General features: G+C 43.7%; 1 protein-coding gene across 1 annotated transcript in view; it reads left to right on the forward strand.

The window, feature by feature from the left end:
* Window positions 1-15,303, forward strand: part of PAPPA2 (pappalysin 2) — a 294,762-nt gene that overhangs the window by 120,902 nt on the left and 158,557 nt on the right. The window contains exons 4-5 of the mRNA XM_065936954.1: window positions 9,389-9,682; window positions 11,363-11,555. Of these exons, the coding sequence (XP_065793026.1) occupies window positions 9,389-9,682; window positions 11,363-11,555 (487 nt within the window). The remainder of the gene's footprint in view (window positions 1-9,388; window positions 9,683-11,362; window positions 11,556-15,303) is intronic.

Genomic DNA, 15,303 nt, shown 5'->3' on the forward strand with positions numbered 1-15,303 from the left:
CAACCCATTGAAAAAGAATCTGATACTGGGAAAGACTGAAGGCAGGAGAAGAAGGGGACGGAGTACAAAATGGTTGAATGGCATCACCGACTCAATGGACATGAATTTCAGTAAGCTCTGGGAGTTGGTGAAGAACAGGGAAGCCTGGTGTGCTGCAGTCCATGGGGTCACAAAAAGTCTGACACGGCCGAGAAACTGAATAACAAAAGACAGGTTTGAGGAGGGCATGGCAACCCACTTCAGTATTCTTGCCTGGAAAATCCCATGGAAAGAGGAGCCTGGCAGGCTGCAGTCCATAGAGTCACACAGAGTTGGACATGACTGAAGTGACTTAGCATGCATGCATACAAAGATAGTTTTATGCATTTGTGAGTAGGTGTAATAATAATAAACAGTCGCCTTTATATGTGATACCTTGAAAGATCTCCTCTACTAGAACATATCCTAGTAATCACTGAATCCTTTGTTTCCAGAACAGTGCTGTTGGTCACTAAGTCATGCCCCATTCTTTTGCAGTCCCATGCAATGTAACCCACGAGGCTCCTTTGTCTATGGGATTTCCCAGGCAAGAATACTGGAGTGAGTTGCCATTTCCTCCTCCAGGGAATCTTCCCTACCCCTCACAGGGGCTGAACCTGTGTTTCCCACATTGGCAGGCAGATTCTTTACTGTTGAATCACCAGGGAAGCCCTAGAACAGGACCTGACACTGTATAGATGCACAATGAAGGCTGAATTGATAAATCAATTATAGAAAATATCTTTCCCATTCATACTCTGTAGTGCCTAAGATTTTGGCATGAGGGTGTGTGTGTGTGTGTGTGTGTGTGTGTGTGTGTGTGTGTGAAGCATCACCCTCATCCAATAGCAAAGAAAAGATTACATCATAGGTCTCCAAAGCCTCAGTAATAACATCTTCAGTTTTCATTAATCAAATTACTTTTCTCCCATGGTATGGAAGTGGTTAGAAAGCCTGGAGTGCTTGAGAGTTGGGGGGTAGGAATGGCTGAAAGAGTGTAAAAGGAGAGAGAAACAATATCAAGCTCTGCAAAATCTTTACCCTCTACACATTCTTCTCTTAGTTCAGTCTTGCCCAGAACAAGGACTTCTTTCTCATGAGACCACAGGCTGTAAAACCAAGAAGCCAACACAGGGCTTGGAGATGAATTATGTCTGGATTGGTCCTGTTAAAAATTTGCTTCATTTTCTAAGTGCTAGTGTCTGCCAGTCCACCTCTGTCACTTTCCTCCTTTGCCCTACCCAGTGCTCCTTCCTCAGACCCAAACACATCCTGATGGCTTTGTTCCTTCCTTGCAAAGAGTGCATTTGGAGGAGTGTGTTTCAGCCAGTAACTGGAAGTAATCACAAGGCACCTGCAGATCAGCTCTCAACCTCCTTGTTTTATGGGCATATAACATTCAGCCCTAAAAGTTTTACAGAACAGTTTTAAAGTCATTTCAACTCATGTCCTTTTCCTCAAGCCGCTAGAGGTTTTTTTTTTTTTTTTTTTTTTAGACAGAAGTGACTTTGGGAGTCATTTCCTTCCCACACGCCACTCTGGCGGTCTTGTGGTGAAGCGGGGAAAAGTTGGAACTTGGGAATACAGCGTCACTTTGGGAGCGGAAGTTGTCTGCTGGTTGAGATTTGAGTTGTCTGCTGGTTGTCTGCTACTGAGATTTCATCTTTTAATCAGCAACTTCTCTCGCTTTTCTTCCTCTGCACCTTCCTCCAGACCACACAACAACCCTGTCTTATTGTTTTAGTCCATCTCTTATAATCGAAGCTGAAAGGTCTTCTAAGAAGGCATTTGTGCTCCCTGCCAGTCCATTAAGCAACAGCTGTGCCACATATGGCCACAAGTTGCTAAATCCAGGGAGCCTCATTCATATTGTGTTCTGTGTATAAGTCAGTGGTACTGATATGTATTGAGTTCAAGTTCCAGTACCATATTCAGATATGCAAGAAATGTAATCTTTATTTATTCTTCTATAATTGAATTTTATTTCTATGTTGAGCCTCTCTGTTGCTGGGTAGTAGAAATTTACTCTCAACTGAATTTCCTTTGCTTGGGACTGTATCTAACTGCAGATCTGGCTTATAAATGCCAAGGTCGTAGAGGGAAGGTTCATTTTATCCTTGGTCATCAGGTGATGCTGATCATCCGAAATGACCCTTGTTCCCATCACAGAGTCCTCTACCTTCAGGGATTCCCTGGTAGGCCCTCTGTTACCCTTCCCTCTCAGCATCATTGGGCAGCCATTCTTCTTTAGAACTAGGTTCCTTAATCTGGAACCCATCGCTGGAATGAGGCAAGACCCCTCCTGTTGTCAGATCATATGCACATATTTTGAATCTTTATCCCTTTATTGGGGTCTCAAAAGATAGGCTACAGTCCGTTTTATCTGTACATCTTTACATATGCCCTTTTTATCTCTTCTTTCTTCCTCCAGCTTAAGAGAACCTTTCCAAGGCTAAGAGGATGGTGGTGGTGTTGGTGATGTGAGGCAAGGATTACCTTCCTGCATTTATCCACCATGCTAACTAAACCATAGAGACCTCTCAGTGTCTCAGTGGCATAGGCTTTGGAAATCTCGCAGCCAGAAAAGGACTGCGTCTTTCCTTGCTTTTCACTCTTTTATATACCTCCTCGTAAGGTGATAAATGAGTGCAAGAGAGTCTGGCAGTAGGGTGAGAGGGAGGGGGGCAAGGAACCACTTGGTGAAATGTTAGTGTTTACAAAATGTTGCTGAAAGTCGGCCCTGCATAGGTACACCTGTTCTGGTCATCAGTCCCCAGAAGCCCTTTTAGGACAGGTGTTGGAAGGTGAATGAGGGTAGAGAAAGTTCGACAGTGCCTTAAAGTGGAGATTGAGAGGTCAAGGTATGGTTAAAACAAACATCGGTATGTCTTTCTACTTTCTGTTTCAATGTGGCAGGTGACAGCAGAGAACACAAAAGAAGGAATTCTGTTGTAGAGGAAATCCCATCCCTCCCAGAGGAGGAAAGACAAACACGAACAGTGGTTTCGATATAGGAAATGACAATTAAATCTTTTGAAATTAGAGAAGTGGTGAGGAAAAGGATTGACACTAAAGAAAAAAAGGTGTCTTGTTCAAATCTGACCTACCAGTAAGGTCTACGAAGCATTTAGCCTACTTTCCCAAACCCTTAAAATTTTCTTTCCTCTTACAATCACTAATTTTAGGCCACTGCAAATCATTTCTGAATGCCAACATATTGTCTCTGAAGAGATTGGGCACTTGTCTATCTGCAACTCCGTTCAATTCATTTCTGTCTTCTGGGTGCCCATGGTCTCAAGATCAGAACAACCTGGAAGCAAAGTATGAGCATCTTAGAAGCAAATCAGAGCTCCTCATGTGAGGGTGTTTGTCTGCCTTGCTTGGTGATGTCTGCTATCACTCTGGGAGATTTGCCCTGTTTGTGGTCCGACCTTAGCTTTCATTTTCTAGTTGAATGAAGATGGTTAGGTGAGAGCCAGTGAGGGGTGGGGGCAAATAAGTGCACGTGGCCAGGCTGCACTATGTAATTATAATAATATTGACAAGTAGTCTAATACACCTTTTCAATTACTTTGTTCTGGAAAATAAGTGAAATGCTTATTAATCTACATTACTACTTCAATCTTCATAACAACCCTTTAAGCTAAGAGCGCTTGTGACCACTGAACAGATTCACAAATAGCCTAGCACTTTTATGCAATGTCTTACTAAATAAAGACCAATACATTCCCAGTGAATGTCCACAGCCAGAGAAGGAGCCCTGGCCACTCCAAAGGCCATCTAGTGTGAGAGAGGCGTCTGTGCAGTGGTGTAAGGCCCCGCTTACAACCACTCAGAGTCGGACCCACACGTGGTGCTGGTAATGAAAATGGAGGAAACTGTGGGGCGTAGGGATCCGCTTCAGAAGATGGTGCTGATTTGTTTGAATATTAGTGCAAAATAGTCCTGGAAAGTAGCATTTTGTACCATCTTTTCCTTGTTTCTACTAAGTTTCTCCTGGAAAAGCATTGCTCATTTCCTTGAGAGGGTGAGAATTTACAGCTCCTTGGATCTTCCCTGGTCAGACCCAAATGGCAGAGAAGGCAGGAAGGAGTTGCCATTCTGGCAACTGGACTTAGTGTTTACTTATCATATATCATGTCTTGTTCCTTCTTTTTTAAAAATCAAAGCATAGTGATTTACAATGTTGTGTTAGTTTCAGGTGTATATATGGGTGTGTGTGCCTGTGTTTGCTAAGTCACTTCAATCGCATCTGACATTTTGCAACCCTATGGACTGTAGCCTGCCAGGCTCCTCTGTCCATGGGATGCTCCAGGCAAGAATACTGGAGTGGTTTGCTGTGTCCTTCTCCAGGGAATCTTCCCAACACAGGGATCGAACCTGCGTCTCCTGAAGTTCCTGCATTGCAAGTGGATTCTTTACCACTGAGCAACCGGGGAAGTCCATACGTGTGTGTGTGTGTGTGTGTGTGTGTGTGTGTGTGTGTGTGTACACTTTTTCAGATTCTTTTCTGCTATGAGTTATCACAAGATATTGATATAGTTCCCTGTGCTATGCAGTAGGTCCCTGTTGTTTATCTGTTTTATATAGTAGTATGTATCTGTCAATCACCAACTCCTATTTTATCCCTCCCCCACATTTCCCTTTTGGTCACCATAAGTTTGTTTTCTATGTTTGTGAATCTATTTCTGTTTTGTAAATAAGCTCATTTGTATCTTTTTAAAAGTTATATTACACATATAAGTAATATTTATGATATTTGGTTTTCTGTGTCTGACTTACTTCACTCAGCATGACAATCTCTAGATCCATCCATGTTGCTACAAATGGCATTATTTTGTTCTTTTTATGGCTGAGTAACTATGTATATATATACACACCACATTTTCTTTATCGATTCCACTGTCAATGGACATTTAATTTGCTTCCATTTCTTGGCTATTAGAAATAGTGCTGTTATGAACATTGGGATGCATATATCTTTTTGACTGAGTTTTTGTTTCTTCTGAGTATATGCCCAGAAGTGGGATTGCTGGATCACATGGTAACTCTATTTTTAGTTTTTTAAGGAACCTCCAGACTGTTCTCTATAGTGGCTGTACCAATTTCATCCCCACCATTCCCAGTGTAAGAGGGTGCCCTTTGTTTTAAATTTATTTATTTATTTATTTTACTTTACAACATTGTATTGGTTTTGCCATACTTTGACTTGAATCAGCCATGGGTGTACATGTGTTCCCCATCCTGAATCCCCCTCCCACCTCCCTCCCCATCCCATCCCTCTGGGTTTCCCTTTTTTTTACACCCTCTTCCGTTTCCTCCTTAATGAAAAAAAGTTGTCACCTTTTTTTTTTTTCAGATTTTGGATGATATTTCTCTTTAGATTCTGAATTTTTATGCTTCCCTCAGGCTTTGGCATGAGCCTCTGTGTGTGTGTAATTATCATGAAAATGTGGAAGAACTTTTACAAACTAAACCATGAAATAAATTAATGTCTTTCATCCCCACATGGGTGTATCAGTGTGTGTGTCTCTGAGTAACTAAAATACACTCCTCTAATAACTTAACCAGTTTGTCTTGGCTGGGAAAAGAGGGACTGAGAACAGCGTGGGGCCCCAGGGCGCAGGAGGGAGGAAGGACAGCCCACAGGGGCGGAAAGGGTGTGAGGATGAACAGGCAGTGGTTGGACCACTTGAATGTCTGTCGCAGAGCAAGATGTATTGTCTGTGACTGCTCATTCCCAGCCTTTCCCCTTCACCTCAGGCTGCTTAGAGATGGGAACACAGCTTACCAAGCTGAGGTGGTGACAGTCGTAACATGAATTATCCACGTGGTATCTATGATTGTCTCACTCAGTCCTGCACGTGAGCTCTCAGAGGCCCAGGAGGAGAACGGGAAGGACTCTTAACCGTACGCCCATGTAGGTTCCTCACTTTAGAGATGAAGAGGCCTAGGGGAAAATTAAAGAGCAGGGCCAGCATCACATAACTAGTTAGGGTCACATTTCAAGGTCCTTAAGTTCTGATGCATAACCTTGAAGTCCAGCGGGCAGAATTATCATAAGAGGTCCAGGGTCTTGTACTTTTTCCTTAACAGGTATTGGTGTTCATAGCACTCACTCCTCAATGAGAATATGCACTATGCTATTTAACCCACAGGTAGTAACTAAGGGGCTTCCTTGTTTGGCTCAGACAGTAAAGAATCTGTGTGCAATGCAGGAGACCCGGGTTCCATCCCTGGGTGGGGAAGATAGAAGAGAATGGCTACTCACTCACTCCAGTATTCTTGCCTGGAGAATTCCATGGACAGAGGAGCCTGGCAGGCTACAGTCCATGGGGTTACAAAGAGTCAGAAATGACTGAGTGATTAGCAACTAATAGTAACTGAACTCATTACAAGGCATTCCATACAGATAATTTGGGGCTGGAATTCTCTGGAATCAAAAATGTAACTGTGAGTAAACATGTGCAAAGGCTTATGCTTTGCATTAAAATTAAAGTGCTATCTGGTTAAATCTATATTCTCCTTCTTTGAGAATATATCTTAAAGGTACAGTGGAGGAGAACTCTGGCCAGTTGTCTTAAACATGGAGGAGACTTTCTGGCAAGGCTGAGGATTTGCATTTTTACACTTCTTCCTCTTATAAATAACCAAGTTGACTGAAAGGAGACTGTGAATACTTTTGGATTAGGAGAAATCTTATCTAGACTTGAGGCACAGACTTCTAGAGAGGTTGCTAAGAAGCCCACCGTTATCATGACCACACTCATATCTGCTGAGTGCCTCGGGGCCTCACTGCCCGCCAGCCCTATGTCACTGACACATGCTATTTTTGCCAGCCCTTCTTCCTGGATTCTTACTTCTTTCTTTCAGCTCTAGTTCCTTTCTCTACTGCTGGAGGAGATCCCAAGAGGACTTGGGCTAGACTGACCATAGCATGAGGAGCTATTTGATATTTGCTCAGGGGCAAGAATATGGATAGAAAATAACGATTGATTGGGAAGCTTTTCGGTTTTTGGATTAGTATTTCATGAATTGTGCTCCAAGTAATTCAGTACTCCAGATGACAAAAACTATTCTGTCCCAAACAAACTTTATGTCCAAACAAGTATGGGGCACAAAGGATTAAAAAACATTGTTGTAGGACTTATTAGAACCCTTAATGTAACAGTTCTCAGGTACAATATGAATCTTCAAAAGGTTGGTATGGCACATTTTTCTCAAGCACATTTATCCACTGATACTACTTTTTTTGTGTGCAAAGTATCACCCAGGACCAGAGTTTATAAACACAATTTGGGAAAGGCTATTCAGCATAGACACTCAAAACTCATAGGTAAGTTAGAGTCTTTCAAAGTTTGATGTCTGGCAAATTGGTGTAGGCATTTTTCAGAGAACAGAAATGTGTTCTCTTGCAATCTTCGTTGCTGCGAAGGTTGATATTGCTGTTGGAGAACTGAGAGTATGAACTTCCTAATGCAGTATGAACTTCAGTGATGATTATTACTAAAACTGGATATGTAAACATGAAAGGAAAGGCATCTTGAGAAGTGGACATATTTCAATTCACTAGGTTTTATTCAAATACTAGGCACCCTGGATTTTTTTTTTTTTTTTTTTTTTTTAGCAGTAATATTACTTTATTAGGTTTTTTTTTTTTTTAATTTATTTTTTTATTTTTCAGTGGGTTTTGTCATACATTGATATGAATCAGCCATAGAGCTACACGAATTCCCCATCCCGGTCTCCCATCCCACCTCCCTCTCCACCCTGGATTTTTTAAAAAATAGATCTGTTTTCAAACTGCTTTTTAACTTTATATTGACATAATAATGATGTACAAATGAATAAAATTATACGGAATACATTTTTTATAAAAGACTAATGTTGATTTTTTTTTTTTTTTACTGGAAGTAATAGAAATGATAAACAAGGGACTAGTTTTATTTTAGATATGAAAGTAGATAGTGTATCTGAGGACAAGGCTAAACATGCCTTGGTTGATGTCAGCATGACTGACTAGACTGGAAGAAACTAGAACTTGGATTTAGAAACTGTCCTGTAAATAGAGTAGTCACTGAAAAGGCATGCTGAGCTGCCCATTACAGAAACCAATGGATGTGACACTGGATACCCTGGTGATTGTGTTCTGCCCATAAAACCATGTAAAGTAGTTGTCTCTTGGGTATTGTATAGAGTTCAGGGTGGATCATATGGAATATCATCTGGCAAAAGAAAGGCAGGGGGATTCTTCTGGGGGCGCCTGCTCTACTCAGCAGTCTATTGATATACAAAGGGCTTAGGTATGAGGAATAAAGCAAGTCCTGGAAACTAGGATCAGATCTAGGACACAAGGGTGGGGCCAGCCTGCAAACGCCGCTAGGCTGACTTTGAATCCTAGGGTTGGTTAGTCCAGACCTGTTGACATATGTTGTTCCAGGTCCTGGAGATGAGGATTGGTCTGATCCTGATAATGTTCAGGGGTGAGAAAGGAAAGTCTTCCATGGGAAGAGGAGAAAAGCAGGGACTAGACAGAAGTTAGGACACTCAGAGATCCTAAGCCTTTTCTTTTGTAACAACAGTGATACCACTGGGTGTTTCATTCAAGTCCATATTGGATGTAATGAACTCTTCTCTGAAATACCTCTCTTGGTGTTCTTGGGGAGACTGGGAGAAATGAGGGTGGTGCATATTCCCTGTAATGCCTGTGACATTTGAAATTTCATGGTAGTTCAGTTGGGCCTCTCTTTTGTCTCAATGGTTGTTAGTTCCTTGAGAGCATGGGTCATAAAATCAGAAGCAACATGTACAACTGTCACTTGAACTCTTTCAATATGCCAAATGCTTTAAAAAAAAAAAAAAAGAGGAGTGTTATTATCTCTTTACAGACAACAGAACTGATCTTCTAGAACGTCAGAAAGCTGTTCAAGTTCTCAGAGAACTGCGTGTGCTTTCATTTAAGACCAATGGCTCTCAACCTGGGAAGTTTTAAAAATATTGAGTCATGTACCCCATCCTCAGTTATTTGGATTCATTCCACTGGGGCTGACATTTGGACATCTGTATATTTCAACACCCTGAGGTGATTTTAATGTGCAACCAGGGCTCAGAATCTTGGCCTTCTATCATGTCGCCTTGTTGTATTGTTATCCCTGGTGTCCAGTACAACATTCACCCAAGACAAAGGTTAGAGACATGTTTATTGATTATTTCAGAAGGTGTTTGTGGCTGAAGGGAAGAGCAGGGGCTGAATGCCACTAGAAGTCATAAAGTGTTCCCGTTAGAGGTTGGAAATGAACACTGTTTCCAGAAGACAGAGGCTGGCTATTCATTATATGCTTAGAGATATTTTGCAAATCTTTCATTGCAGGTGGTGTTGTCCTCAACCCAGCCTATTATGGCATGCCTGGCCACACCAACATCATGATCCATGAGGTGGGGCATGTCCTGGGGCTCTACCATGTCTTCAAAGGGGTCAGTGAGAGAGAATCCTGTGATGACCCCTGCAGGGAGACCGTGCCGTCCATGGAGACAGGAGACCTCTGCGCTGACACTGCCCCCACTCCCAAGAGTAAGCTGTGCCAGGACCCAGAGCCTGCCAATGACACCTGTGGCTTCACCCACTTCCCAGGGGCTCCATTCAGCAACTACATGAGTTATACAGGTATCACCATTGTCCTGATGGATTTCTTTTCTGTTAAGATTACATGGAAGCCTTTGTGGGCTGGGAGGGTGGAGGTATGAGAATTAGAGAGCATCATCAAGAGTCATTCATGCCAGAGAATTGAAGCGTATTTGACATGGCATTTATTTTTCATGTCCCTGAAAAACTTACAGAAGTATTGAAGTTTGAAGCAGTCTCATTAACTACATTCTCCTCCACTAAAAATTAAAAGAAAAACATACCTCTGACACAGATAGTTAAAAGGGAGACGAAGTCAAACACTCTCTTGAGAGCCCTTTGACCTCTAGAACTTGGTTACCCTGCTTCTCTAGAACTTGGTTATCCCCCTCTTTGTCACATTCTTAGGGATTTACTATGAAGGAGATTCCAAAAGTGATTGAGAAGAGGTTTTTGGGTCAAGGTGGCTGTTTTTACTGGTTTTGAAGTTGATCAGAAAGATAGCTCTGGTTAATGTTAGGCTCAGAGCTCCTTTTTCTTTCATGTTATTTTTAAACGTATCAGATTCTCCTCTTCCAACACTAGCCAAGGGCTGATTCTTAGTCTTCCTATAAAAAATAATGCTGTCTCACTTAAAAATGGTACTTTCCTGGTCCTGGGGACAACTTTAGTGTCTGGTTTTGTTGTCTTAGATTATGCTTCTTCTTTATCCTTCCATATCTTTCCTGTTTCTGTCAAAAAGCAATACTAGTCATTGTCTCCTGATAATGGCCTTAAATTTATCCCTAAAACTAAGGAGTGATGTGATATGATGACTTACCCCAGTGGTGAAGGAAAGAGGTAATTTTTCTATAGGGTTCAGGGACTTGTTAGTGATAAGTTCCAGAACCACCCCACCCCCCCCGACTCCCCCTGCCCAAAAGATAAAGGTAAATGATAAGATGCTGGCCATGCCTTTGAAGGGAAGAAAGAGTGTTGAACTAGTCCTGTCCATGACCCATCAATATATTGCTATCTAAGTCTAATCTAGGCACATGATTCAGGTACATAAATTTCATAAAGACCAGCCCTCCAGCCTCCCCCAACCAGCACACAGTGTCCCTTTCCAGGGCAGAGGGGCCAGACAATGGGGTGCGGAGGGCAGAACTCTTTAGGCACCACCTTTGAAGTGGACAGATGAAACACCTGAGAAGGAAGGAGAGTGTTGGGTGCACTTTCATGGGAAAAGACCTGGAAACTAAGATAACTCCCTTTCTAACCTTATGAAAAGTGTCCCTAATGGGGAATTTTGCCAGCTCCAAAGGGAAGCTGGGGATCACCAGTCCCAGGTGTGATGCCTCCTTGACATTTTGGCTCTCTCTCCTCATGCATCCCCACTGAATACTCACTAACCTCGGCCAAAGTCACCAGGCATAAAGCAGGTGTCTAACTCCACGCACGTTCATGGATAAAAGGGTCACATGCTGAAACACTGCCATCTTGTGGTTTCCTGAATAAACAGTGTCAGCTCAGAGGAACCTGTACCCCAGGGCTTGAGTCTGTCACTGGCCCAGCCCGAGGTAAACATCAAGCCCAGTTTGCTTTAGAGATCAGCCACTGCTCTTCTCTGCCTTCTCTTTTTCATCTCCAGCCTAGATACTTTCTGGCCAAATCTATCCCCGCCTGGGGGGCCTTTGCAGGGTAAAGCCTCCATCTCTCTTGTTTCCCTTTTTGTCTTCGCAGATGACGCCTGCACTGACAGCTTCACCCCCAACCAAGTGGCCCGAATGCACTGCTATCTGGACCTTGTGTATCAGCAGTGGGGCCAGAGCCGGAAGCCCACCCCCATCCCCATGCCCCCCATGGTCATCGGGCAGACTCCCAAGTCCCTCACTATCCACTGGCTGCCTCCAATTAGTGGAGTTGTGTATGACAGGTGAGAGGGCGCTGGCTGTGGGTGAGCTGGGATCTTTCTCCGTGGTGTTTCTTATGAATGAGGGAAAGAGCGTGAAGTTAGGGGAACCCCAGTTTGTAACGATAAGTGTGCGCCATTGCTCAGGGCTGCCTCCACCTCCCTGCTCCGTCCTTAGCTCCTGAGCAGGGTTCCTGGGGCTCTCACGCAAGCCAACGCTGCATCACGTGTGCCCACTCCTTGGCCAGGGGCACCTCCGATGTTTCCTTATGTCCCCTCTGGCGTGATCCCAGGAGCTGTGAAGAGGTTGACAAATGTGATAACGATGACCTGACAAAACTGAGATGGCACTAGCTACCTGTCCAGGTCAGCTGTTCTGCTTGGTGTAAGGATGGACAGCAGTAGTCAGGGGCTTGCTACTCACACAGTGGTATCTGGAAGAAGGGAAGTGCGGCGTCTTCCTCCAGGCAATTCTGGGGGTGGGTGGGTAACTGGCTATTCAAGCCACGCATCAGGGGTTTAACTGGTTCGGGTGGGCGTTTCTAATGTCTCCTTCTATCCTGTTGTACCCCGTGCCTGCCTGTTAGGGCTGTTATATCTTGTGCGATTGTCATTATCTGTTCATTTCCTGTCTGATCCACTACTCAGCTGGCAGTTCTAAGAGGGCAGAACTGCTTTCTGTTATCTTGGTCTCTTGACCTGCCACAATAAACACCTAATTCACATTTAGTGAAGAGATTCGTTCTAGCTAAAGTTGGTTTTTATTCATCCTCTGCATATTGGGGTAATGATTACCAGGAACATTTCTGTGGCAAAGAGAGATGGAAGGAAAAGGGTGACCTCTGACAATTGGTGGGAAGATGGGGGGATGGGGTTTAACGGAGAAGGGTCAGAACCCCATCCACGGCCTGCTCTCCATTTTCCCCAAACATGCCACTGTATTCTAAATAACCAGTGGTTGTGGCTTACTGGGGCCTTCTGTGTGAGAGACATTCACTATCTGAGATATTTTACCTGAGATTATTTTCTTTAGTCCTCGCAGTGAGCCCAATCCCTGCTGTATCAGTGAAAAATCCAAGGCAGGGTAGAGGTGAACTGGGTACGTCCCTGGGAATTTCAGAACTGGAGGACATGGAATAGACTGTTTCTTTGAATTTAGGGCTTTCTCACTGAGCAGGTGGATAGCTCCTCATCTGTGTGTGACTCTGCCTTTCTGGGTGTCAGATCCCTGCTGAGGAGATGAGCGTCCCTGAAGCATGTTCCTGTGTACTCCGGCTTTTCTGAAAGCCTAGGAGAGAGGGCAGGCAGAGACAGGGATGGGAAGAAGCAGGTGAATCATTTTGCAAACTGGCTTTCCCAGCCTTCTGGGATCTTGGTACCTCTCCTTGCCAGCCTGATGTGCACTTACTGCATGATGGTACTTAGACCCACAAGCCTATAAACAGTTTTGATTTTCACCAGCCCGCAAGCTCTCATGGACCCCTTTTGTGAGTCGACCTATATCTCTGTGATGTGTGGAAGAAACCTCTTCCCGTGAGTGTGACCTTGGGTGGCTCTGGCTGAACACTAGGTCCTCGGTGGGTATGTGCAAACCCACGTTTTTACATCAGTTTATGTAACACATGTAAACAATTTAATCTTTCAATTCTCTCTCTGGTACAAACGTTACGATAAAGCAGACATCACTGCTGGCTGGCTGCGAGGCTGTTGGCAGAAAAGGCTGCAGTTGGCTTCCTTTTCTCAGCGAGGTGGGCCACAGCGCCGAGGCCTCACGACACGTGTGTCGGGGAGACTCACGTCACGTTCCCAGGGATTTGTGTCATGCTTGGAGTTGTGTTTACTCCTCCTCAGTAGGTATTTGGAATCCTTATGTCAGAGAGGAGCCCAACCACGCACTCAGCGGTGGCCCCGGAAGAGCCAAGTGCATCAGGGAACTGTGGTTTGGAATTGTGTCCGCAGCGGCCGTGAGTGCTGACTGCAGTTGGAGGTTGCAGTTAATGACACCTTTTCATTGCCAAAGTACTGGACACTTGGTGTTTGGGAACTTGCTCAGAGGAATTAAGAAACTTCTGACTGTAGGCAGTTCATCTCTCTGAGCCTAAGTATCCTTACTCGTAAGCAGGGATGAGAAATAATTTATGAAAAGCATCTCATGGGACAATGCCAGATAGATAGTGTGCTTAATACACAGCAGCTGGTAGTGAGAGGGTAACAGGTAGGAAGGCCAGAGGTCCCCAAGCGGCAGGAGGAAATAGACTACAAGTGGCAGACGTTTATTTCCTTCTTTACACAAAATTGAAAGAGGCTTCTTTTAATTCTGTATTGAAGACATCCAGTTCTGCCTTGAGCTAACCAATGTGTTTTTCTTATGGAAGTGTATTTCTTAAGCTATGTTAATGAGACCCTGTTTTCTGCTTTGGAATCTGCCTTTGCTTCAAAATGGTTCCAGCTAAGACTAACTTTTTTCCTTTTCTCAAACCTTGGGTTGATAATGGCTCAACAAACCAGTATTCATGTCAATTATTATATGGCCAGGGGATGACACACCTCATGCCATCCTATCTGGAAAATGCATATTGTGGAAGAGCAGCCTGGTGAAACTCCCCCAGGCTTACGGTGTTTCTTTTATCTGATTAGAAGCTAACAGGCAATGGCTCAGCTAGTAAAGAATCCGCCTGCAATGGGAGACCTCGGTTGGATCCTTGGGTTGGGAAGATTCCCTGGAGGAGGGAAAGAAAGACTACCCACTCCAATGTTCTGGCCTGGAGAATTCCATGAACTGTGTAGTCCATGGGGTCGCAAAGAGTTGGACAAGACTGTGACTTTCACTTTCACTTTCAACAGACATAAAACACCTTGTTAAAAACTAGCAAGCAGGCACTCTTTCTGTCCCCTTCTGATGTTTATGTCAGAAGCTTTTCCAGTCTCTGTTATACTTTAATAAAACTTTGCTACACAAAAGGCTCCAAGTAGTCAAGCCTCGTCTCTGACTCCAAATCAAAATCCTCTCTTCCGGAGGTCACGAATCCTGGCATAACACACAGCTCACAGCAGCAAACTTTCAGTAGCATAATCATTACCCTTATTTGACAATACTGTTTTCTACCATATTATCAGATTTTACTTTTCTCTTGCTGCTCCTTGAGAGACCGTGATTCGGTACCTCCGTTTGCAGATGGATCATTCACAATGGGGTTTCCACAAACTATTATGTGTAAAATAAGCTACAAGGATATGCTGCACACCATGGGGAATATGGCCAATATCTCATAATAGCTGTAAATGGAGTATACCCTTTGAAATTGAATCACTGTATTATATATTTAGAACTTATATAATATTATATAACAGCTAGACTTCAATAATTAAAAAAAAAATCTTAGTATCAGAAACAGGCTTCATCAAGTGATTTACCCTTGCTATTTAGCTATTGACATTACTCTTCAAGATCTGGTGCTTGAAGAGCTCTTCATAGTCTTATTAATAGTCTCAAGGATGCCCACAGAACAAGCTCTCACTGGGGGACTGCCTAGATCAGCCTCTGTCCTAACTGCTGGCACAAAAAGAGTAGAGCTCGGCCTGGAACCTCTCCAGGAGAAGGAATGGGGATGGGAATTGTCAACACCAGATATCAGTGTCCCAAGATGGGAGCTAGAAGTTTCAGTGGGTGCCCAGAGGGGAGAGTGCTGGTCATCCAGAGGAGTCAGGCTAAGAACCATTGCAGAGGATACACTTGCACGGGTTTGAGGGATGAATAGGAGCTTGCTAAACA

This window comes from Muntiacus reevesi, chromosome 5 (assembly GCF_963930625.1).
Source record: "Muntiacus reevesi chromosome 5, mMunRee1.1, whole genome shotgun sequence".
Lineage (NCBI taxonomy): Eukaryota > Metazoa > Chordata > Mammalia > Artiodactyla > Cervidae > Muntiacus > Muntiacus reevesi.